The sequence below is a fragment of the Nothobranchius furzeri genome, chromosome 12 (assembly GCF_043380555.1).
Source record: "Nothobranchius furzeri strain GRZ-AD chromosome 12, NfurGRZ-RIMD1, whole genome shotgun sequence".
NCBI lineage: Eukaryota > Metazoa > Chordata > Actinopteri > Cyprinodontiformes > Nothobranchiidae > Nothobranchius > Nothobranchius furzeri.
The window spans coordinates 9218875-9245589 of NC_091752.1; the positions used below are offsets into that span (position 1 = coordinate 9218875).

At 42.2% G+C, this 26715-nt stretch overlaps 1 protein-coding gene across 2 annotated transcripts in view; it reads left to right on the top strand.

The window, feature by feature from the left end:
• The first annotated feature begins 2108 nt into the window (after positions 1 to 2108).
• Positions 2109 to 26715, top strand: part of eno4 (enolase 4) — a 28569-nt gene continuing 3962 nt past the window's right edge. Inside the window, exons 1-8 of one of the 2 annotated variants that reach the window (XM_054734398.2) lie at positions 2109 to 2495; positions 5731 to 5859; positions 6988 to 7157; positions 23369 to 23505; positions 23740 to 23888; positions 23957 to 24085; positions 25705 to 25773; positions 26278 to 26442. In XM_054734398.2, coding sequence (XP_054590373.2) covers positions 2340 to 2495; positions 5731 to 5859; positions 6988 to 7157; positions 23369 to 23505; positions 23740 to 23888; positions 23957 to 24085; positions 25705 to 25773; positions 26278 to 26442 — 1104 coding nt within the window. In that variant the 5' untranslated portion in view covers positions 2109 to 2339. The remainder of the gene's footprint in view (positions 2496 to 5730; positions 5860 to 6987; positions 7158 to 23368; positions 23506 to 23739; positions 23889 to 23956; positions 24086 to 25704; positions 25774 to 26277; positions 26443 to 26715) is intronic. The other variant, XM_054734397.2, reaches the window with a different exon arrangement.

Genomic DNA, 26715 nt, shown 5'->3' on the forward strand with positions numbered 1-26715 from the left:
TCTGGATTCTGTTTGCGGTATTTTTCAACCCCGTTCTTTCTCTTCGTCCGGTCATTCTGACTCATTTATGTTTCCTTTTTTCCAGGAACTTCAGATTCTGCAGAAACAGAAAAAAAATGTTTTGTGAATATCTGGATAAAAGGCCTCCAGAGCTCGCGCGCTATCTGCAACGGACGCTCCGCGCGCGCCGCAGCTCGCGCCTGCATCCATCACATGATCAGATTTCTCCTCCAGCGTTTACCTTCACTGTTTGACTGGAAAGACCCGGATGGAAGTTTGTTTTAATAAAAAATAAATTCTGAAACAAAGAAAAACGTGTCAAAGATTCCCGTCCCCGACTCACGGACCCATTTTCTCTCCAGCAGCATGAAAGTCAGAGTTTGACAGAGGTTCTCCCGGGGTCACACACAGGTCAGAGGTCACCTGTGAGCTGTGAACAGGGATTATGTTTCCTGCTGGTGGCAAAAGAATAGAAATAATAATGATTAATGAGTCATAATTCATGCTCTGATGTACGCTTCCTCTCCAAACGAAGCCTTGAACAAACACAATGAGAAGAAAACAGAAAACCTCCTCCTGGGCCCTCGGCGCTCCGCTGGATTGTTGCTGAAAAATTCTTCCATTGGGAGGAATTTTCCAGCTGGACCTGCATGGCCTTGTGGCCATCAACTGCTAATAAATTGACACGGCGGGATTGAAAGGCTCCGAGGTTAAGGCCTTCCTACCAGAGGCTGTTCACGGGCCAGAACCAGCAGAACCAAAGGATCCAGACCTTCATCCTGATGAATAACTTAATTATTTCAATAAAAACACATAAATAAAACCTGAGCTGTTGAAAATAACATTGTTCAGTTGTTTCTAACATCCCTCAGATGTGTTTTTGTTTGTTTGCTTGTTTGTTTTAATCCTTCTTAAATCTTTAATTTATTAACATTATTTAAATCATCCGTCCTGCAGCTGAAACACAAACAAATGTGATAATTAAACAAAATTAAACCAACTGAAGATGTTTTATTCTGCAGTTGTGATCACAAAATAAACCAAATCGGTGATGATATCAAAGGAAACCCTTTTAAACACAAACTGCTGTGTGTTATTGCACGTGCACGTGTTGCTCCGATTGCAGGCCTAAAGCTGAGATTCACCTCCAAGAGACTTCTACTGTTCAGGCAGGATAAAATATTCAGCCTGTGCTGCATCCCTGTTAATGTCACTGAACATCAGAACAAACTTCTAACAGCAAAAAGGACAAACTAATATAATAAAAACAAGAAAAAACAGTCAGTTTAAGCTGCATATGTAATTTATGCTCACATATGAAAATCCATTTAAAGTGCAACGATTGGTGTAGCAGCTATAGATATACTGTACACACGTACAAATATAATTTGTATTGTGTAAAAGTTTTAAACAGGTGTGGAAAAAAGGCTGTAAACAAAGAATTATTTCAGAAATGAAGAGTTAACCAAATCAGTGAATGAACAAAAGAGAAATCTAAACCAGATCCATGTCTGCTGTGACCATCTTCTGCATCCAGAACAGCATCCAATCTTCCAGCTACACTAGAACACAGCTGTTGAAGGAACTGGACTGGTAGGTTGTTCCTATTATCCTGGAGAACTTACCACAGACCTTCCGTGGATGTAGGCTTCCTCGCATCCTTCTGTGTCTTCATGTGATCCCAGACACACACCATGATGGTGAGGTCAGGCTCTGCGGGGGCCAGACCGGAGCTTGGTTCTTCTTTGCTCTGAAGATAGCACACACTTTGAAGTAAACAATTACATTTAATTTTGAATGAAATTATTTGACTTATATTCTTGTGTTCTGTGTTTGTTTGTTTATCACATTATATTATATTATGTTATTATATTATATTGTATAATATCATATTATATTATATTATTATTTTATATTATAGTATTATATTATATTATAGTATTATAATATATTATAGTATTATTTTATATTATATTATTATATTATATTATATTATAATATTCTAGGCAGGGTTACTTATACCATTTTATTTAGTTGTTGCATCATTCAGCTGATGGTCTGAGCTGACAGGACCTCATCAGACCCTCTGATCTAGAGGTCCCCTTGTGGAGTCCAGCTCTCTCTCTCTCTCTCTCTCTCTCTCTCTCTCTCTCTCTCTCTCTCTCTCTCTCTCTCTCTCTCTCTCTCTCTCTCTCTCTCTCTCTCTCATCTATCTATCTATCATCTATCCTCATCTGAATTCCTGAGCTCATTCCCGTGCTTGAACCATCGACACATAAACGCACTGTTTCCATGGTAACCAAAAGCACTCCAAACACGGTGGCAGAAAAAGACTGGACATGTCTTCGAATCCGTGCCTTCGCGAGCATGAAGAACGTTACCAGAACCGGAAGGAGGCGGTGGAGTTTTACCGACTCAACGGAGTCAAGGAAACGTTGGAGGCGGCTCTGAACGAGATGTTCCTGCTGCGGCCCGGAGACGTTAACGGCTACCTGGTACCGGCCGGCTAGCTTTAGCACACCTCCTGTTTTACATTTAAATGTTAAAATGTGTGAAAATTGAACAGAAGCACTGAGTTTGTTGGATGAAGAAGAAAGTAAAACGGAAAATGATTTTATTTTTGTAGAAAGTTTGAACCCGAACAGCTAAATTAGTTCTGGAGACCAGCTGGTAACAAGCTAATCTAGAGCCTACGTCACGTTCTCACCCCCCGACTGGTTCTGGGTTAGTCGTTTTAGAACGTTCAGTTCAAATCAACACGCTAAAATAAACACAACGCCCAACTAACTAAGTGATCTCTGATGATTTCATCTTCTGACTGGTGTCCCTGCTCCTCCATGGGGTTGCTATGGTTACGCAGCAGAAGAGTTTGAATGGGTTTATTTCTACACGGTTTGTTTATTTGGTTCTGATTCACAGCTGAGTTTGATCCAAACTGCAGATTTTCTGTTTTTTTTAACTCACCTCTGTCCCAGAGACAAGTCGTGAATGTGTTTCCTCTAAGCGACTATTCTTTTTGTTGTGTTAAATCTGGAAAACATTTGGAGGTTAACAGGAAAAAGTAATAAGAAAAGTAATTTTCCTCAACACTTGTGTTCTTTGTCCATCCCTGACATCCTGTAACCCTTCAAGAGGTGTGTTAGCTTTTAGTTTCTTCTCCATGCTCAGGTTTACATGGAGCAGGGATCGCTGTGGAACAAGTGAAGGGAGGAGAACCTGAGCAGAACACAAACAGCATTCCTTATCTGCTCACTCAAGTTCTGCAATAACAGAGCTGTGGCCTTTCCACAGGGTCAGAGAGGAAAATAAAATGAATCTGACAATAAGCAGCAGAATAGGGCTCAGAGAGTAAAAAATACAGTAAAAATCATTCAAGTTTTAATGGGTGATTTTAAACAAACATCTGATCTTCATCAGGAGTTCAGTCAGAACTTTTATTTATTCCACAAAACAAATTCCAGAAGCTTCATTCTTACTCTTCCACCCACTTTGCTGTTCTGGAGAATACAGGCGTGTGTTAACACGGGACTGTCTACAGTGATATCAGAGAAGCTTCCTTCCTTCAGTCAGGGAAAGGTCAAAGGTCATCGAGTCCTCCCAGGAGAGTATAGGTCCTTCTAAAAAAATTAGCATATTGTGATTAAGTTCATTATTGTCTGTAATGTACAGATAAACATTAGACTTTCATGTGTATTAGAGTCATTACACACAACTGAAGTAGTTCAAGCCTTTTATTGTTTCTAATATTGATGATTTTGGCGTACAGCTCATGAAAACCCAAAATTCCTATCTCAAAAAATTTGCATATTTCATCCGACCAATAAAAGAAAAGTGATTTTAATACAAAAAAGGTCAACCTTCAAATAATTATGTTCAGTTATGCACTCAATACTTGGTCGGGAATCCTTTTGCAGAAATGACTGCTTTAATGCGGCGTGGCATGGAGGCAATCAGCCTGTGGCACTGCTGAGGTGTTATGGAGGCCCAGGATGCTTCGATAGCGGCCTTAAGCTCATCCAGAGTGTTGGGTCTTGCGTCTTTCAACTTTCTCTTCACAATATCCCACAGATTCTCTACGGGGTTCAGGTCAGGAGAGTTGGCAGGCCAGTTGAGCACAGTAATACCATGGTCAGTAAACCATTCACCAGTGGTTTTGGCGCTGTGAGCAGGTGCCAGGTCGTGCTGAAAAATGAAATCTTCATCTCCATAAAGCTTTTCAGTAGATGGAAGCATGAAGTGCTCCAAAATCTCCTGATGGCTAGCTGCATTGACCCTGCCCTTGATAAAACACAGTGGACCAACACCTGCAGCTGACATGGCACCCCAGACCATCACTGACTGTGGGTACTTGACACTGGACTTCAGGCATTTTGGCATTTCCCTCTGCCCAGTCTTCCTCCAGACTCTGGCACCTTGATTTCCGAATGACGTGCACAATTTGCTTTCATCTGAAAAAAGTACTTTGGACCACTGAGCAACAGTCCAGTGCTGCTTCTCTGTAGCAGTTCCAGGTCAGCCGCTTCTGTCGCTGTTTCTGGTTCAAAAGTGGCTTGACCTGGGGAATGCGGCACCTGTAGCCCATTTCCTGCACACGCCTGTACACGGTGGCTCTGGATGTTTCTGCTCCAGACTCAGTCCACTGCTTCCGCAGGTCCCCGAAGGTCTGGAATCGGTCCTTCTCCACAATCTTCCTCAGGGTCCCGTCACCTCTTCTCGTTGTGCAACGTTTTCTGCCACACTTTATCCTTCCCACAGACTTCCCATTGAGGTGCCCTGATACAGCACTCTGGGAACAGCCTATTCGTTCAGAAATGTCTTTGTGTCTTACCCTCTTGCTTGAGGGTGTCAATGATGGCCTTCTGGACAGCAGTCAGGTCGGCAGTTTTACCCATGATTGCGGTTTTGAGTAATGAACCAGACTGGGAGTTTTAAAAGCTTCAGGAATCTTTTGCAGGTGTTTAGAGTTAATTAGTTGATCCAGATGATTAGGTTAATAGCTCGTTTAGAGAACCTTTTCATGATATGCTAATTTTTTGAGATAGGAATTTTGGGTTTTCATGAGCTGTGTGCCAAAATCATCAATATTAGAAACAATAAAAGGCTTGAACTACTTCAGTTGTGTGTAATGAATCTAATATATATGAAAGTCTAATGTTTATCAGTACATTACAGACAGTAATGAACTTTATCACAAATGCTAATTTTTTTAGAAGGACCTGTATCAGAACCATACCCATTCCAGAACAAACAGCTGAGCCCTGTGCTGATGGGTTGGGCCAGTTCTGCAGCCACAGGACTTGGATCTGGGCACCTTTCAGGGCCGAGATCACCATGACCTCGTCTAGTCTCGCCATCAAGCTCGGTCCCAAGCGGGTCGTGAATGACTAGAGTCTCAGACTCTAGTTTTAGTCACTGACACCAGAGGTTTATTAGACGAGGCTAGCGTTCCCACTGAGGCAGATTAAACCAGATTCCTCTGGTGTGTTTAAAATCAACAGTTTTTAAGCTAAAACTACAAATGTAATGAAATGTATGTTTTTAACAATATTCTGAGTGCTTCGTCTCTAAACGATGAGCCTGTTGGTGGATTAAAGCTGTTTGGATGATTTTAGGATATCCGTGTGATGTTTTAATCAAACTGCTGCTTATTTATCTTCTTACTGGATGAAGAAATCTGATGTTTTCCTGACACCTGCTTTTAAATGATTATTGCTGTAATCCATCTTCCAGGCTGAGTACTTTCTGAAACTCTCCACTCCACCGAGGATCAGCAGGCTGAGAGGAAGAAAGGTTTACGATGCAAGAGGACAACCGTCCATCCAGGCGGACGTCTTCTGCACCATCTGCAACCTGGAGAAGGTGAAGCGGCGTTTTTACTCCTTTATTACAGCCAAGCTCGGCCTTTCACATCCAGCTGTACCTCAGAGATCAAACTCAACCCAGCTCTCGGATCGGCTCAGACCAGCTGATGGTCCTACTGGCCCTGGCTGGATGTTCTGTTCAGATGGAGTGAATGGACATGTGGTTTATTACCCATGTAATGATTAGAAAGGCCGATGGGGAGTCTGCTCAGACAAACAGGAGGCTGTAATTCAGAACGACAGCTGGAATAAAAGCAGCAGTCAGCCAAACTGTGACCTACGACTCTTCCCTTTTCAGTTGTACTGTAGGGAGAGCGAGATGAGATGTGACACCATGAACCGGAACAGTCGGGTCACACACGAATCAGAACCTCTGGAGCACACACTCCTCAGATGCTTCTGATTTACTTTAATTTAGAGAAAACGGGTTGCTGGGATGACGCTAGGCCCTTCTCATCAGGTTTTTATGTTTCTGGGAATTAAAAAGATGTTTTATGATGAATTACAAATCAGCCTGAGGAGATGTTCTCCTCGTTCCTCCTCCCACCAGCTTCATCAGAGGAGAACCACACAGCCCTGTAGGGTGGAGAAGGCTCTCAGAGGTGTTTTGGTCAACACCGGTTTAACTTTAGTCACTAGGACCAGCAGCGGATTCACAAAGACTAAACTTTGGATAAAAACCTTTACCAGATACAGAAACCCTCACCCTGACCCTTAGGTTAACCTTAACTAGAAAACAATCCACCCGTCAGATCCAGGCAGTCAGATGCTTTTCTGTGAGACCAGAGCTTTTTATCTCTCACAGACTCAGACAGAATAAACAGTTTGTTTATTTCATTGCACAATGTTTACTTAAAAACTGAATATTTGAGACTTTCAGCTTTTTGTTTTGGCAGAAAGAGTCTCAGCTCAGTCTCATCTGAGACAGAGTGTGAGACCAAGTAGAGACCAATTAGAGTCATGGAAGAAAATCTGAGAAGTGGGGTTACCAGGTCACCTTAGAGGACCGGAGACTAAATCTGTTTCCAGCCAGGAAAACAAGTTTTCCAAACAACCCAACTCACCTAATCATCATTCAGATCATCAAACTGGACCTGAAGAAGTTCTTCCCGCTCTCGTTCTTCAGAGCACGTCCTCAGCTAGTGTCTCCAGCTGCCTCCCTCCTGAGGGGATGTCCCTGTACCAGGACAGAACCCATCATGTGACCACAGCTGCCCAGTGGATCAATGAACATTTGAGTGACGAGCTGAAGGACCAAGACCCGTGTGACCAATCAGAGGTGGACCGAAGACTCAGGTAGGTCCAGCTAAACGATCATCGTGAGCTGTTATTATTATTATTGTCCATTTAGTTTTACAATCAGAAGTTTTAACTTTCAGTTTGAATTCAAAAACACTTTATTTTCCCAAATTGAAATAAAATAATATAAATTTAATCTATCAAAAAATAAAGAAATAAGTACTAATTCAAAAGAAAGATATAAAGTGATTAGTTTACAATAATCAGGAAAATCTTTTCAATAAAGAATAACTTTTGGTTATAAATGCATATATTTTTCCCACTGAGTCGAGTTTATTTATTGACCTCCAATTCAAAGTGAAGGGAGTTCTGGTCTGATTCAGGTGGAAAGCACCCAGCCAAGTTTTCTTCATTAGAATCACATTCAGTCTTTTTCAGTTAAACCAGGTAAGCAAAGAACTAACAGATCAGATGAAGTTTTCAGGAGAAACTTTTAAATGTTCGAGAGAACAAATAATAAAGGAAACAAATTGTCCTAAACTCACCCTCTGCATCCTTTTGTGCTGCCACATGGGTCTGCTGCCTCTAGAAACTCCAAACATGAATAAAATCCACCCATCTGTGATTGGTTTGATATGCCATTTCAGAATGTCCTGTTTGTGACATCACAATAAGGGATAATAGCATAGAACCCCCTCTCAGCGTCATGTAACTGATGTACCATACCATTTTATTTGTGGAGTGCATTAAAAGCAGCGTTACGGCTGACCAAAGCGCTGTACGTTTAAAACAACAAGCTAAACAGTCCCATAGAGCAAACCAAACAGGCAATTAGAACCATAAAATACACAAAGGTAAAATTAAGTAATCAAGGAAAACCTATACTAAACCTAGCTTTGAGTTAAAAGAATTGTAAGTCTTTTATTGTGTGTTTGAATCAGAAGTGAAACGCACATGCAGCATCATGTTGGACGTATCTGGTACCGTGTTCTGAGCCATGTTTGATTCATTCATCCAATCCCTGGTTAGAGTTGGTTACCGAAACCAAAACAAACACCAAGTACTGTCTAGAAATGTCTTTGTTGTTTACATTTATCTGATCTGGAGAAAAACCAAACGTCTGATCAAATCTGAATGATCCACCTGGGTCACATGGATCTGAAGTGTGTGTTGACCTATCTGAGTGGGGTCATGCAGGGGCTAATGCTTTGCTCTGGTATTAATTCAAAATACACGACGACGACGTCTCATTCCAAAAGCTTTATTCCTGTGCCATTTTCTCCCCGCTCACACAACAATGACTCCCGGGATTCCAGAACTCCCGCGATATAACCGGTACTCCCGTGATATAACAGCAAATAACAAGTTAACAATCTCCCTCTTTCTTTCTTAAAAAAAACCCCTAAAAAATAAAATTATAAACACATCCCTGTAAACATTTGTATATGTATGTGTATATATTCATATAAACAAAAATAACATTTCAACGCGCTTTGCTTTACTTAAAGCAGACTATCATAGCATACAATAAACAATAGTGCATTTTAATGCAAAGACAACTTTGTAAACAAAGGATTACAGTATCCAGAGTCCTTCATCTAGTGCCTTTAGAAGGGTCAAAGGTGAAAATCCTTTTTTTGTCAGACAATAAGCAAGTTGAGATTTTGAATCTGACCAACAAATCTGTCTGATTTTCTTGGCTTGTATGAGCTCTTTAACTCATTCACTGCCAGCCGTTTCCTGATCACTAACGGCCTTCGCTGCCAGCGTTTCTCACCGTTTTTACTGTTTTTTTAAGAGTCACAGAACGTTGCGCGCTAGCATGATGTCGATGCCAAAACAACCAAAATAAAGAGGAGACTCACCTCTTACATCAGGAAGAAGCCGCGTGTTTCGAGCGTTATCCATTCTTTAATAATCCGTTGTCGAATTGTGATCGGCAGACGCTTTTCCGGTTCGCGCCTCACCTTTTTTTACAGGAACGGCCCAAAACGATCTCCAAACACATGGATGTGTTGCCTCCCTGATCATGTGATCTGTGACGTATGCGGATGTTGATCAGCTTCAGGGCTGAGATGTTTGTTCTCTCAGCGCAGGGGCACGTTCCAATGCTCAAACAGTAAAAACATGCCAATGACGACTTTGAACGGTTGGATCTAAAATGATGACTTTAGTCGTCAATGGCAGTGAATGAGTTAATGCTGCTTATTTCCAGCCTGAGTCTTTTTTCTGTAACCTGCTTGGTAGACCTGAGTGCGTCAAACAAGGAATGACTGTCAGTCACACAGATCAAAGGAAGAGCGTTCAGACCAGTGTTGCCAGTAGTAAGCTCAGAAAAAAGTGTTGCCAGGAATACAGCACTGTCTATTCCATCTGACATGGCAAGGGTCTCTCCTGCCAGTGTACTTCTAACCACACGCCTGATTTTTTTAGACTGCCAAAAGACAGGACAAAACTTTCCTCCTTTACCCATGAGGACGATTAATGTCCCTCCTTGGGTACCTCCATCAGGAAGGTTGCCAAATGAAGCACCACTGAAAATAACCAATACCAAATCCTCACTGTTACCCAAATGCTGAAACTTAAGAGTCACTTTCTCTGCTTTAAGTTTACGGATAACTTTGTTCACTTCATGAATAGACTGTACAGTTGCATGTTTGATATTGGATCCAAGGTTACATGTGTCAAACATAACATCAGGCCTCGTTTGTTTGGCAACCCACAAAATATGCCCTATTTTTGACCTGAGTTGCTCACATTCTGTTTCACTTAAGGAAGCATCTCTCTGTACAGCTCGTGCTGCTTGTAACTGAACCGGTTGTAGGTTGTCAATGTAAAGTTGATGCACCTCTATTACATCGTTAACTGTACAAATGTCCATACCAACATAAGAAAAGCTGTCATGTTCTTCACGGCCCACAAGGAAGGTAGATTTCAGTACAGGAATGATATGAGTTGCAAAGTGACTCGAACCAGCCCAAAGGAAATCATCAACGTGACATGCAAGCACTCCTGTAATCTCAGATTGGTCATTCTGCCAATAGAACACTGCAGGATCAACCTGTGATATTTTACCACCAGTTTTGAGCATAATGTCTTTGACCGTATTGTACCAATAAAGTGAAGCATCTTGCAAGTCCATAAACACACCTTTTCAGTTTCCATAGAACCTTGTCTTTGCCAGCTTCAGGTGGGGGACGAAGATAAATGTCTCTTGACAGTTCCATTCCCTGCAAGAAGGCAGATTTAATGTCCATTGAATTTACTCTCCACTTGTTTTGACATATCACAGCTAACACAAGTCTGAGAGACTCAGACGCACATGTTGGAGAGTCTTTCTGTAGTTCTTTAGTATTTACCTCTTCAAACCCGCGTGTCACAAGTCGAGCCTTTGGGACGACACCATTAGCAGTTTCTTTGAGTGTACAGACCCATCTAGTAGACACACTTTTTTGACCCAGGTCTTTCACTTCATCAAACACACCATTACTTTACCAGCTCTCAATCTCCTGCTGCTTGGCAGAATCAAAAGAAGTATCTTTTGTTATGAGTACATCTGCATCTTTGTTTTCAGCGTCAGTGCAAAGACCATTAACAAGTGACATGTCTACAGCTTTCTTTTCACCTTCACTACCATCATGCTCAAGATATTGCACATTGTACCAGTTTTTGTGTTGCCCTTTTGCTTTTCCCGCTCTGCCTAGCACTCTGGCTGTGTGTTGAACACCGTTGTCTCTGTTGGTAAAAGTGAGCTGTCCTGCCCTTAACTTTACATTTGCAGAGGAGACAGGATCAGTGGGTGTAGAGGGCTCATTTACAGTTTGTGTGACAGACATGTTTTCTGTAGTGTTAGTTTCTCTGTCAGTAGTGATGTCTTCTTCCTCACTAATACTCTGTTCACCATCGGGTGTGTCATTGTCATCATTTTCAACTGTGTCTTTGTTGTCAGTGTCATCATCATCTGTAGTAGTGTGTGGTGTTTGTTCATTTCCACTCTGTGCATCCACTTTACTCAACCTTGACTGGTGCACTCTTACTAGAGTCCCCCCATGTCTTACAAATACAACAGCTCCATCCTGCCCAATAACTACACCTGGACCCTTCCACTCTGTACAGTCGACTCGTTTGTAGTATACTTTTTCTCCTGCCTCATATTTGTCATCTGTAGGCCTAAGTTGCTTGCGTAGTGCTCTCCTAATCCTTTCTGAACACTCTGCCTCAGTAAATGCTTTCCTGGAAGCATGTAATGCTGATATGTGTTCAGCTACTCTTGCACTTACAGTTGTGCCCTCTAGGGCAGGTGGCTTGTCCAGCAACACCGAAGGAAGGATGGGGTTTTGGCCAAACACAAGTTGATGTGGGCTATAACCATGTACATTAAGCATACTGTTTTTGCCATAAGGGCCCAGTCTAACGCAGTGTGCCAGTCGCATCCTCGTTCCTTTTTTACCTTCAGGAGAATTTCTGTAAGTGTCATGTTATGTCTCTCCAGTAGCCATTGTCTTTACCTCATTGTTGAAGTTTTCAGCCATGTCCCGAATCTCTGTGTTGTTGAACTCTCCGCTGTTGTCTCTGTAGAGCCGTTTGGGAGCACCGTGAATACTTATCCAGGTGTGAATGAAGGAGTTGACCATCTCTGTAGCTTTCTTTGTTTTTACGATGCTGCCAGCGCTGAAGCGTGTGAAGTGGTCAATGATGTGAAGGTACCACACATTGGGCTCCAGCTCATGTAGATCCATCGCTACTGTCTGTAACCCAGAAGCTAGAACCTTAATGAGGTATTAACTAATTGGCTTACTAATATGATCCATCCTCAATTTAGATAAAATATAAAATATAAATTAAGGAAATTAACAATACTAATTAATAGATATCTAATTAACTAATAGATAATTTCATAATGAATTATTGGAAGGGTGAATAACTAAAATAACGAGTTTAATATTAAACATCGGTTAAAACAAGAATCTTGAACATCACTAACAGAAACAGAAGAGGAAAGCTGTATACTATTGGTCCAGGTGGGAATCTGAAATTTCATTGGCTGAGAGAAATAAGTCCCGCCTCCGCGAAATAAAACCGTGCGACGCAGCTGAGCGAGAGGAGAGACAAACGGCTGTGCAGCACGCAGATACAGAAAGCAAAGACTGAGCGGTTAGAGAGAGAGAGAGAGAGAGAGAGAGAAAAAAACAACGGTCGAGGCCGTGAAGAACCCTGATTTGGGTGCCGCATAGATAGAGGGAGAGGCGGACTTGACTCCTTCTAATAAGAGCTAGGAACTTGGAACCAACGCGGTGAGTAAAGAAAAAAGAAGAGAAAAAGCTAACGATGCAACTTAAAAAAAAAGGAAACTTAAATAGCTTATCAAATTAATTCCATTCTTATAGATTTGTGTGGAGACGACAGAGTGAACCAATCCTCTGTAGGAGGGAACCGTTGGAGCGCGTTGGTGAGTGAATGAGATTAAATTCAGTAAATTATTAAATTCAAAAAGCTAATTACAGCAACCGAGGTGACAGCAGTGGGCTGCTAGACGTTAGATCCCAGGAGTTAACATCTCAAACTACCAGTTAACGGTGGTAGGGCATATAGGAGTTAACGGCTCAAACCGCCAGTTAACGGCGGTAGGGCATATGGGATTCCCAGGAGTTAACGGCTCAAACCGCCAGTTAACGGTGGTACGGCCTAGATGTACAAGGTCCTCAAGGGCGTTATAGCTAACGCCATAGAATTAGCAATGCGTCCCTTAACCAAACATTTAATAATAAAAAAAATAGATAAATAAAAATAAATAAAAGCTAACTGATTAGGGAGGAATTATTTTACAAAGGTGGACCAAAGGACCAGAATTTATATTTTGTTGAATTTTGTTATAGAACATTTTATTCATTTATTTATTTATTTATTTATTTATTTATTTATTGTGTTACAGATATACAAGGTGTCACAATGCTGTATAGAAACACAACTAAATGTATCCTTGTTGTCATGAATGTATTTCTTGTTGAATAGTGTAGAGTAATAGAATCTAACTGAGCCTATTGAGCTGAACAATTGTTGTCATATGTAATTATATTTCCAGAGCTACTGAGAATTATTTTAATAGACAATCAAATTGATGTTATGTTAGTTGAACTGTGAACCCAAACATGATTGGCTATGCCAATAGAGTGAAGCATTTGTTTAAGTCTGTAAGACTTTATGCTGTGATGTGACGAGAAGGGTCGATGCCAACTCGCTAACAGTCCTGTTGTTTACAGGCTGGGTTTTTTTTTTCCTTGGGTTTGATCCCGACTCCTATGATCACTCACTTGGAACGAGAACTGGATTTCTTCCTGACGAGGGAGATGGCGAGCCTTAACCACTGAACGAACCAGGACATCTCAAGTAACTGAAGAGCAGACTGCTCTCTTCTGTGAACAATCTCAACGGTGCGGTAGGAAAAAATCGCACCACCGGACTCTGACTTTCACCCCAAGCGTGGGGATTTGACTTGACGCCGGCTGACTTGTGACTCATATGATCAAATCTCATACCGACCATTTTACTATTGTCGATTGTTTTCATCTGTTTTTGTGTGTTATCTTTATGTGTTATATTTCCCATTATTATTAAAATTTAGTATATAAACCGTTTCATGCTATACCCGTGACTCCAGTCATTCTTAAACAACCTCCAATTCTCCCCGAACCTAATTATTGGCCCATTTGTTTATTTTTTCTTTTAATTATCTTATTGTATCCTGTAATCCGGTTACATAAAACTTGGCGAGCCAGCCAGGAGAATTGTAGAGTTGTTACCTTAGCTAACCATTGACTGACATCATAAGAGTGCCTGGAGGTCACAGTGGTTTGCCATTTTGGCATTATTGGTACTTTTGAGTGTTTTAAAATGGAAGTTGTGAAAACAGAAAAGGTCAAAGTTTCAAATGCTGTTTTAATCAGTGGGTTAACTGATACAGACCTTGATAACGAAGTCTTTGGGTTTATGGAAGGATTCGGACCAGTTAACAGGCGCATTAAGTTACCAAACTGTGATCAGATTATTGTGGAGTTTCAACATGAAGCCACTGTTAAGGAATTAAAGAAACAATGTTTACCCTATGACAAACCTTGTACTAGGAACCCAGATGTTTTCTTCCATATTCAAGACCTAGCCAGCGCGTACAGTCTAGAAACTAGCACATCTGCCACTGATGCCTATCTGTCAGAGCTCAGGGACATAGCTGCGCGTAGCAATCAATCATTTAAAGACCTTCTAATGGAGGAACTGGCAAAAATTGGGGAATCTTTAGGAAGGGATACCCATGCATCTGAACCAGTCACTGAACTAGAGCCAATGCTCCATAGTGACCAAGTTACATATTCCCTGCCTTTAACACCAGAAGTTAACTATATGAACAACTCAAAGGACAATTGTCCACCTACAGAGACTGGAAAACAAAACCCTTGCATTCCACCAAATCTTTTAAACACACCTGAGGTTCAGCGAGTTATTGTGGAACACATTGTTAAAAGCAGTGAGGTTATCCCTCCGCCTACTTCACAATACAGACTAAAACCGTTCTCAGGGCGAGTTCCACACCCTTCTTTTGAAACTGACTATGATACTTGGCGTAGTAGTGTAGTGTTATGCATAAATGATCCTTCACTCACCAAGTCCCAAATTGTACGAAGAATCGTGGAGAGTCTGTCAGCCCCAGCAGCGAGCATCGTTAAAGCTCTTAGTCCAAAATCCGACCCGGAAACGTACCTTGAACATCTCGATTCAGCTTACGCAGCTGTCGAAGACGGCGACGAGCTCTTTGCTCGCTTCTTAAACACAAACCAGGACAGTGGTGAAAAACCTTCCGATTACTTTCAGAGGTTATACACCTTGTTAAACCTAGTTATTCAGAGGAATGGAATTTCCTCCAGTGACGCCGACCAGCAGCTGCTCAAGCAGTTTTGCAGAGGCTGTTGGGACAGCTCGCTGATTTCAAACCTGCAACTCGAACAAAAGAAAGACAACCCGCCTCATTTTACAGCACTTCTCCTCAAACTGCGCACTGAAGAAGACAAACAGGCTACTAAAGCAGCACGCATGAAACAACACTTAGGGGCACAACGAACTAGAGTGTATTCAAATGTGCAAACAACATGCTCTCAGAGTAAAAACACTTGTGAACTGGAAATAGATGATAACTGTGATGACTTACGCAAACAAATCGCTGAGCTCAGGAGCCAAATTGCACAGCTTAAGGTTAACAACACAGATAAAAAGGCAAAGAAAACTCAAAAAAAGTCAAAACCCCGTGTGGGGACTAAAATTCCAGATGAGCCCAAACAGATTCAGCAGATAACAGCAGTGGTGCCCAGACCAAAGCCTGGATACTGTTTTAAGTGCGGAGAAGATGGGCACATAGCTTCTAGCTGTAGCAACGAGCCAAATCCAGCACTAGTTGCAACTAAAAGACTTGCTCTTAGACAGAAGCAGCGCGAGTGGGAGATGTCAAAGCCAATTGCTCAGTCTCCTCCTTTAAACCGGTAGAAGCTCCTATCGTGGGACAGATAGGTGCTAAAGTAGAACCAAGTCCCTCTAAGGAAAGGACAGAGAGACTTTTTTGCAAGCCAGTTCATGCTCATTCAGTGCCAAAACTTCCCAAAAGATTAGTGGGTGGGCGATGCACAGCTACAGTCTCAGTTAACAGTGTTGAATGTAATTGTTTACTGGATTCAGGGTCCCAGGTAACCACCATTGCCAATTCTTTTTACCAAGAACACTTACCTGACCTCTCAATTAAACCCATCAGTAATCTGTTAGAAGTCGAGGGCGCAAACGGTCAAGCAGTTCCTTATTTAGGATACATAGAGATAAGTGTCACATTTCCAAAAGAGCTCGATCAGTCTGGACTTGAGTTACCTACCCTTGCGTTAGTGGTTCCGGATATAAGCTCAAACTCTGATACACCACTACTCATTGGCACAAACACACTCGATCCTTTGTATGAGCAATTGTCTGCCAATAACTTACCTGATTCCAAGGCACTCTCTTATGGGTACCAACACGTGCTAAAAGCCTTAGCAGTCAGAAAAAAACAAAGCAAAGATGGACGAGTTGGTGTGGTGAAGCTTCGAGGGAGAACCCAAGAAGTTATCCCTGCAAATAAAAAACTGTTACTAGAAGGGTTTATGCAACCCAGCCAAAACAAGCATGAGCCTTATGCACTCATTGAACAACCCACCAATGGTTCTCTACCAGGGGGTATAATTGTAGACTGTTGCCTCATTTCCTTACCTTCACATGGTCCATACAAAGTACCTGTTGTACTAAGAAACGAAACTAACCATGACATCACATTACCCACTAACTGTGTGATCGCTGAGTTAGTTAAAGCCGATCGTGTTATGCCATATCCAGAACCTGACAAAAGTGATCAGAAAGTACTTGCGGCGTGTAGTTCGCAGCAACAGACTTCACCTTCAAACCCTCCTCTCAGTTTTGACTTCGGTACTTCGCCCTTGTCCGAAGAATGGAAAGGGAGGATCACCAACAAACTTAACACTTACTCCGATGTGTTTTCGCACCACGATCTTGATTTTGGTCATACACCACAGATAAGACATCACATCAACTTAAAAGACGAGACCCCATTCAAACAGAAATCTCGGCCGATCCATCCACATGATTATGAAGCCGTGAGAAAACATTTGGAAGCCCTCTTGGAAACCGGTATAATAAGAGAGTCGGAGTCTCCATTTGCCTCACCAATAGTGGTAGTTCGGAAAAAGAATGGTGAGGTACGTCTATGTATAGACTATAGAAAGCTTAATCTGCAAACCATTCGCGACGCATATGCCCTGCCTAACTTGGAGGAGTCCTTTTCTGCTCTCGCTGGATCACAGTGGTTTTCTGTGATGGACCTCAAGTCAGGTTACTATCAAATAGAGATGTGTGAAAAGGATAAACCTAAAACTGCTTTTGTTTGCCCGTTTGGGTTTTATGAATTTAACCGTATGCCACAAGGAATAACAAATGCTCCAAGCACTTTCCAACGGGTTATGGAAAAGTGTATGAAGGACATTAATCTGAAGGAAGTGTTAGTTTTCCTAGACGACTTGATCGTCTTTTCCAACTCCTTGGAAGAACACGAAACCAGACTTTCTCACGTTCTTGAACGGCTTAGAGAATACGGACTCAAGCTATCACCAGATAAGTGTCGTTTTTTCCAGACATCTGTGCGTTATCTTGGACATATAGTATCTCGAGATGGCATAAAAACCGATCCAGATAAGGTGGAAGCACTCAAAACATGGCCGAAGCCTCAGACTTTGAAGGAACTCCAATCTTTCTTAGGATTTACCGGTTATTACCGACGCTTCGTTAAAGATTACTCAAATATTGTCAAGCCACTAACATCTCTCACGGCTGGTTATCCACCCAAACGGAAAAACTTTAAAACACCACCATGTAGATCAAAGTACTTGAACCCCAAAGAACCCTTTGGGAATCGTTGGAGCCAAGACTGTGAGAAGTCCTTTCAAACTATTATTGAAAAACTTACCACTTCGCCAGTTCTTGGCTACGCTGACGCAAAACTCCCATATCTAGTACACACAGATGCTAGTACGACCGGACTCGGTGCAGCGCTATACCAAGTGCAAAACGGTGTCACACAGGTAATCGCTTATGCAAGTCGCGGTTTAAGCTCTAGTGAAACTAGGTACCCTGCGCACAAGTTGGAGTTTCTAGCCTTAAAGTGGGCCATAACAGATAAGTTTCATGACTATTTGTATGGGAACACATTCACTGTCATTACTGATAATAATCCGTTAACTTACCTCTTAACAACGGCAAAACTCGATGCAACGAGCTATCGTTGGCTAGCTGCGTTGTCCACCTATAATTTTGACATCAGATACCGTGCAGGTACACAGAACGTTGACGCGGATGGCCTGTCTAGGAGGCTGCATGATAAACCTGAAGACAACTCAAAATTCACTGAGGAATGCCAACGACTAGATGAGTTCCGATCTCATCTTTTATCCTCTGTCAAAGAAGTCGAGCTTCAACTTCAAGCCGAAGCAGTGAAGGCAACATGCCAAAAGCACATGGTCTTGGATGAGACTGATTCTCCTTGTGGTTTAGTTCAGTCACTTGCCATGTCTGCAGCGGCCATTCCAGACCTATTCCAGTTGGAAGACAATAGTGACAGTTTCTTTGCTGTGCCCAAGTATAACCATGCTGACCTTGTCTCCTTGCAGAGGAAAGATCCAACCATTGGCCGAGTCATTCAGCTGCTTATGACTGACAATAAACCGCCAACTGATACTATTGCAGAACCCCCGGTGGTTCTTAACCTTTTGAGAGAGTGGAAACGGTTTGAGTTTCAAAATGATTTACTGTACCGGAGACGCCAATTAGGACCAGAGACATCATTGCAGTTAGTCTTGCCTGATTCATTACGTTCAACAGTCATGCAAAGCCTACATGATGATATGGGGCATCTTGGGGTTGAACGTACGACAGATCTCATTCGGTCCCGTTTTTACTGGCCAAGAATGGCTAGTGATATCGAAATCAAAGTTAAAACTTGCGAAAGATGTATCCGTCGGAAGGCCCTCCCTGACAAAGCTGCTCCAATGGTGAGTATTACCACCACCAGACCTATGGAGTTAGTTTGCATGGATTTTCTCTCCATAGAACCAGACAGTAAGAACACTAAAGATGTCTTAGTGATTACAGACCATTTTACAAAGTATGCAGTGTCCATCCCAACCAAAGATCAGAAAGCCACCACCGTCGCGAAGAACCTGTGGGAACATTTTTTAGTCCACTACGGGTTTCCTGAGCGTCTTCATAGTGATCAGGGACGGGATTTCGAATCACGTACAATCAAGGAACTTTGTTCTTTACTTGGTATCCGTAAAGTCAGAACGAGCCCTTATCACCCTCGTGGCAACCCCGTTGAACGGTACAATCGTACATTACTCAGCATGTTGGGAACTTTACAAGCCACTGAGAAACATCACTGGCACGATTTTGTAAAACCACTTACTCACTCGTACAATTGTACAAAAAATGACGTGACGGGATACTCTCCCTACGAGCTAATGTTCGGTAGGCAGCCTCGGTTGCCTATAGATATTGCCTTTGGGTTACCGCATTTGAACAAGCCCTCTATAACTCATTCTCAGTATGTTAAAGAACTGAAGAGTCATCTGGAACAGAGTTATGACATTGTCATAAAAAACTCTCAAAAAACAGCGAGGAAGAACAAAGAACGGTTCGACAGAAACATTCGTGAGTCCACACTAGGTGTGGGAGATCGTGTTTTAGTCCGAAATCTTCGCTTAAGAGAAAAGCATAAATTAGCAGACAAATGGGAGCAAACAGTGTATATAGTTCTCAAACAGATGGAAAACTTGCCAGTATACACTGTAAAACCAGAGAACGGAGAAGGACCCAACAGAACACTCCACAGAGATCTTTTACTGCCTTGTGGTTTTCTCTCTTCATTAGAAAATGAAACAGAACGCGTTACGAAACCTAGCAGACCTCATACAAGACAGAGTTCAGCCTTAGAACCTGACCCAGATGAGCCACTTGACGAAGAGGTAGATGAGTTTTATTACTCTGATCTTCCACAAGTGCTAAACCGACCATCCTATCAAATAGCGGTCACCTTGCCAAATAGGGAACTCATAGCAGATTCAGGACCGGTAAATAATATTCAACAACAAAACACACTATCCTTACACACAGGGGATCGCAAGGAACCAACCTTAGCTGGTAATGAAAATGCTGAATTGTCCTTACTTGACAAAGGCATCAACACCGAAACATTCTTACCTGACAGAATGAGTGAAACTGCGACATTCTTACCTGAAAGAGTGAAAGAAGCAGCAACATACTTACCTGAAAAAACGAAAAAAAAACGAAGTATACTTACCTGACGTAGAAACGGGGGATGAAACTAACACAAACCTACCTCAATTGGATGGTGTCCTAAAGTCGCAGCAACGTGATGTAAGTTTTGAACCCATCATACACGATCAGACACATACATCTGAAAAGACCAAAGTCTTAGAGAATAGCTCATCAGCTCTGTCGGAAACAGAGAGCTCACTTCGTCCTGTCTCAGTTGAGAATCAAACCGAAACGGATGAGCATGATACTGTGCAACCAGAGATGTATGTCAGGAGATCTGAACGAAGTAGTCAGCCTCCTCAAAGACTAACTTACTCTCAATTGGGCAATCCACTAGTGACCATAGTTAGGTCCCTTTTCCAAGGACTTAATAAAGCTTTTATTGACTCTCTTACTCAAGAAGTTGTGTACCCCGTAGAAACAATGCACAGGGACGTGCATGATATTTAATGGGGGAGGATGTAACCCAGAAGCTAGAACCTTAATGAGGTATTAACTAATTGGCTTACTAATATGATCCATCCTCAATTTAGATAAAATATAAAATATAAATTAAGGAAATTAACAATACTAATTAATAGATATCTAATTAACTAATAGATAATTTCATAATGAATTATTGGAAGGGTGAATAACTAAAATAACGAGTTTAATATTAAACTCGTTATTTTAGTTATTCACCCTTCCAATAATTCATTATGAAATTATCTATTAGTTAATTAGATATCTATTAATTAGTATTGTTAATTTCCTTAATTTATATTTTATATTTTATCTAAATTGAGGATGGATCATATTAGTAAGCCAATTAGTTAATACCTCATTAAGGTTCTAGCTTCTGGGTTACATGTCTCATTATACTCAGAAGCCAGGGGTAGACCAACAGCAGGTCTTGGCTTGTTTTTTCAATATCTCTGACAAATGTCACAGTCACGAACAACCTCTTGTAGAATAACTGCACATTGCCTATCTGTAGTTTGGATGAGCCTCAATAACGTCTCTGCAGATGCATGACCAAACTGCTTATGAAGCTTCACAAGGACTTTCTGTTTCTCTTTTGTAGACATTTCAGCAGTTACCATGAGAACTTCATTTTCATTGCAGCTTCCTGTGGTATTTTCATCTCTAATGTCCACACAATAGTGTCCCGAACTAGTGAGCTCTAAGGGAACAGGCTGCTTGAACATGACAATGCTGCCATTCTCCATGTCTAGAACGGTCCCTGCTTTCTTGAGAGACGTTTTGCTCAGTAATAGTGGAATGTCAACAGAAACTACTTCACTTTCAATGTCACATTTCGTTTGTCCAATCTTGGCTGGAAGTTTCACTTTTCTGCTGGAATACACTACAGTACCATCTCCAAAGCGAAATGGTCTGGAGCTGGGGATTTCTGATTGCAACAACTTGTTTACTTGGCCTTGGCTGAGGCCACCCATGTAAATATCTAGCCACTTCTGACCACAAACTGTGCGTGTACATGCAGTATCAATGATGGCCGACCCCAGTGCTTCAGTCAGGAAGATTTCAGAGTCTGTCATTGAGGCTTTTGTGTACAAAGTAATGTTACACTCCTCCACTTTCCCATCTTCGGTTAGCTTTACTTGGTCACCATTACGATGAGTACAGTCTTTCGCCCAGTTATAAGTGCTCTGACAAATAGCACATCTTGTTCGCTTGCCAAACTTGTCAAGTGGGTTGGTACCTTGTAGTGGTTGTTGCTGTCCACTCCGTGACGAAGCACCGTTGTTTCGTTTGTATTTGAGGCCTTTTTGCTCCGTAAGGAAAATTGCATCTTGATTCAGTTGATCTTGGTTCAGTTGAATTCTGCTGAAAACTCCGGCTACTTTCCCTCCAAAAATCCGTTTCAGTGCAGACTTCATAGACGCAAACGTTAAGTCCGTGCACGCTGTCAGTGCAAGCTGTCGACTTTTCTCATCAAGACAAGCTGTATCTAGAAGCTTAAATGCTAGCACAGCATCAGGCAGCGTCATGTTGTACCTTTTCATCCGATTATAACGCTGTTCGAAGTCTATAATGTAGTCTGCCATTGACACGCTGTGGCTCTTTGTAATGGAGTCAAAACACGAGTAGGCTTCATAAGCGTGGTCTTTCTCTTCTCTCTGAAATACCGCGTCAAGTTTTGCAAGCAGTATTTCCATACCGTCATCTTTGTCCAAATCTTCTGCGGGTATCTCCATGGCCGTTTCTCTGGCTCTTCCCTCGAGCCCCAGCGCCACCACGAGTGCCTGTTTCTTTTTATCCAGCTCCGTAACTCGTCTCCAGATATTGACTTCATTCTTCCAGCACTCATATGGCCTGGCTTCATCAAGCTTTGGTGGTACTTTGTAATTGGAAACCATCCTCTGCTACCAATGTTAATTCAAAATACACGACGATGTCGTCTCATTCCAAAAGCTTTATTCCTGCGCCATTTTCTCCCCGCTCACACAACAATAACTCCCGGGCTTCCAGAACTCCCGCGATATAACAGCAAATAACAAGTTAACATCTGGTTCTTCTCTTGTCACAGCTGATCATATCACCATGATGCACTAAGCTCCTGTTATCATTCCCTATTTGCATTCTGTGTTGTTACACGCTAGTAAAGCTTAACATGTTTCCATGGAGACAATGACTGGGATGGACGCAGGACTCAAACCTAAACCTTCAGCAGGTTAAGTTAAAGGTAAAGTGCCATTAGTCATCACACACTGGTGAAACACATTGGACCTGTCCATCCACTGGGGGAGCGGTGAGCTGCAGGCACCATTTGGTGGTTTAACCCCTCAATCGAACCCTTTCATGCTGAGTGTTAAGAAGGGAGGCATTGGGTCCCATGAAGGAGTCAGCTGGAGGAGAGAGAGTGGCAGAACACAAGTTTGATTGGCTAACAGCAACACCACTCTACCACTGACTGTTTTCTCTGCAACGTTGATGTTTTATCTCACAAATAACAAGTCTGGAGGAGTTCTGCTGTGTGGTGGAGTTTCTAATGCTAACTGGTAGCTTCTACTAGCCAAGACATTCTTTTCTAGAGACTAAACCAAGCGGCCATTTTGGTCTGCATTTTTTGAAGCCAAGAAGAAGTGGCTAAAACTGCAGTTCCATCCTCATCCGCTAGGGACTGGCACTGGAAGTGAGCAAATCCTAACCCTAACCCCTTGCTAAAGTGGGAGTCAAGGCATGGGTGGAGACTTATTTCATCCACACTTCCTGTTAGGAAAACACGCGGCGGACCGAGAGCGTGGCACTGAGGCAGTGATAGACGGCACCTCCCTCATCCTTTTAGTGTTGCACACCTTCAAAGGTTTCTCTTTACATACTAATAATTATATATTTTATGTTATGTTATTATGAAGCAACTTCTTTAAGGCCCGTCTCCAGGAGGACAAAGACATCCAGGAAATGGAGAAGCAGAGGAGTCTCACATCCACCAAACAGGAGGTGGAGCCTCCAGCTCCTCCATCTGCTAAGACTAGAGACAAGAGGAGCACCGGTAAGGGTTCAGTTAACCAGTAACACCACTCTGCTGCTCTAAGACCAGAAACAAACATCCTTTAGTCTAAAGTAGAAACTGTCCTGTAGGTGTGGTAAGTTTTACATGAACCAGGTGACTTGTGTCACTGAGACTTGGAACTAGACCGTCTGTTCACTAGAGGTGGGAAACAGCCTTGTGAATATGTAAATCCTTTCTTTAGAGTGTTTTTATAAGATGGACTATTGTTTGCAGGGAAGCTGCTTCCTCCGGCAGAACCTCTGGAGCCCGTTCTGCCTGGGAGCATGGCCATCGGCGCGGTGTCGCTGGCTGTAGCCAAAACCGGGGCTCAAGTCAAGAATATCCCGCTTTACAAACATGTAGCATATCTAAGGAACCACGAGGTTTGACTAAAACCCAGACAGAATAAAAGCTACAGCAGCCACGTTCACTGATTCCTACTTTTGTTCAGGCCCCAGGTCAGTTTCACATCCCCGTCCTGTTGGTAACGCTGCTCAGCTGTGGGAAGACATCTCCTGGAAAACTGTGCTTATTGGAGGAAGTCATTCTCATCCCCAAAATGGGACAACAAGTCAAACAAGTACTGCCTCATTAAAACCCGGGTCCTTCGAGTTTACTCACAGCTGTGGCCAGATGTTTAGAGAAAGGTTTTCTTTACAGTTTGCTGGTCTGGTTTATCTTTCACCAACGTAGAATCACAGTGTTTCGTGAACAAAGAGTCTGCATCTCCAGCTTTGGTCCTTCTAGACCTCTTTAATCCACCCTGACCTGCTGCTCCAGATCCTGACTGATGAAATGTCATCCCGATCGGGTTGTATCGGATTGAGAGAGGTGTCCGATCATCTTCCCAATTATTGTCCATGTACACACCCATTCTTGTTGGAATAAAACAATGCCCACTGCACGTGTGCAACTTCAGCGCGGCGTCTCTATGCCTTTGCAGACGCTCAGGACAGTCAAAAACATGGCGGGAGGTTAACAGAAGCGGTCTGTTGCCGAGTAGTAGCGTTATGTACCGCTGAGCCTGTAGCTCAGTTACAGCGATGAGTAAAAACAAGAGCATACCGGTAAAAATGCAAAGAAGGTCCATAACGGGGAAAAAAACGTGCGTCAACTAACAAAGCTAGAGAACAAAGAAAAATCCCTGACGTGTAACCCTAAATACCTAACCATTAACCCTTAATCCCTAACCATTAATCCTTAATCCCTAACCATTAACCCTTAATCCCTAACTATAAACCCTTAATCCCTAACTATTAACCCTTAATCCCTAACCATTAACCCTTAATCCCTAACCATTAACTCTTAATCCCTAACTATTAACTCTTAATCCCTAACTATAAACCCTAAATCCCTAACTATAAACCCTAAATCCCTAACTATAAACCGTTCAGTTCAGGATCAACTTCTAAATCGCACTGCTTGCATTCAAATGTTTGAACAGTCAGCCGCCCCCCCCCCCAAATATGAGCAAACTCCTCCATTTCTCCCACCCCTCTCGTGCTCTTTGGTCGGGAGATAAATTCCTCCTCAACGTCCCTGAGGTGCGTTTGAGGACTCGCGGGAAAAGGGCTTTTTGTATCTGTGCCCCAAAACGTTGGAATTCCCTACCCCTTCCTGTTAGACGAGCACCCTCGCTTCCCACCTTCTCCATGGCCTTCCATTCTTAGCATCGACAGTTTGTCATCCCTCCTTCCACTGTGGTTTTCCCATCCTAAATCTGTGGTCTGACTACTTTTAATATTTTTTACTGTTTTTGTTTGGAACAGTTCTTTGTTGTGTTATTTTTAATTGATTATGACTCGACTGTTTTATGCTTTAGTTTTATTTTGTACAGCGCTTTGGTTGGTTGTAATGCCATGTTAAAGCGCTTTTATAAACAAAATGCTATGGTGTCCATTTAAACGGGGCAGTGCAGGGATGCCACTGCTAAAGAAAGACCAGTACATCATTTTAATCAAATAATGACATTAATAATAGACTCTTTTTTAGTCCTGGTTCTAGTTAAATACTTACCTGTGCTCAGTGTTTAAGCTCTCTTTTATAAAATGTATGAATATATAATTTAATACATGATGAGCTGGACTTAACGGTTGACCATGAACTGTTTTCACTCTTTGGAGTTGATCGTTTTTGTGCTTCTTTTGTTGTTTGTGAAGAATAAATTGGAAGTTTCTAAACTGAGAACTTCTTGAACAGATCATCGGGATGACCCTCGAGCTCCAGGAGGAGATGAGGAGAATAATGAGCGGCTCAACAAAAGCTGGGGTGAGGAACAACGCCGTGCTCTCGACGACACGCTGAGTTCATGCAGGTCGCTGCTAACAAAACACGGGAGACGTGAATCAGAGCTCAAAGCTTTTCTTAACAATATGTATATAAAAAGGACATTACAATTGCAGCTTCATGGCTAATCTTTCATAAAGTAACGCTGAGCGTGTTAAAGCGTTTAATACTTGGCCTACTTCACCTCTAAATCCTCCACGTGGCCTTTCTGCTGCACACAATTATTTCCTGCTTTGTTCAGCATCCTCTAAGCTCACATTTATGACGTGAAGTGGAGAGTTGAGTTCCACGCTTAGCTTCTACAAACCTTCCAGTGGCCTCATTTAATTCAATACGCACGTATTATCTATTGTCACTCATGTGCAGCCTTAGCTAAGCTGTTTTTCAACAGACGGAGATGTTAGGAACAAGGCGTGTTAATGTATTTATTATTGGATGTGTGAGATTAGACTGTAATGACTAGATGATGCTTGTGTTTGCTCCAAGGCCGCCTCCAGCCTCTGGTGTGACAGCGGAGCTCCAGCTGTGGGCTACAACCAACCCGAGGAGCCCCTGGATCTGATCACCGACGCCTGTAGGAACCTCGGGGTAGAGCTGGGAACTGACGTTTATTTAGCACTCAACTGTGCTGCTCCAGGGCTGCTGGACTATGTGAGTTTACCAAAGAGACGTAATGAGACTTTCAGCTTTTCTCTGTTAAAGATGAAAATGCATAAAAACCCATCCTGTTCCTCAGACTAGCTGTTAGCTCATCCATCCTTCTGTTATGTCAGATAAAAACTAATATTTTTTGTTTGTTCACAATAGGAAACTGTTCTTTGAGACTATATAACACTCAAAACTTTGTTGGGGCTCAAACTTGCCCAGGAGTCCTGCTAAAGGGTCAAATACAAGCCTATAAGAAAGCTCTACAAATGAAAGAGT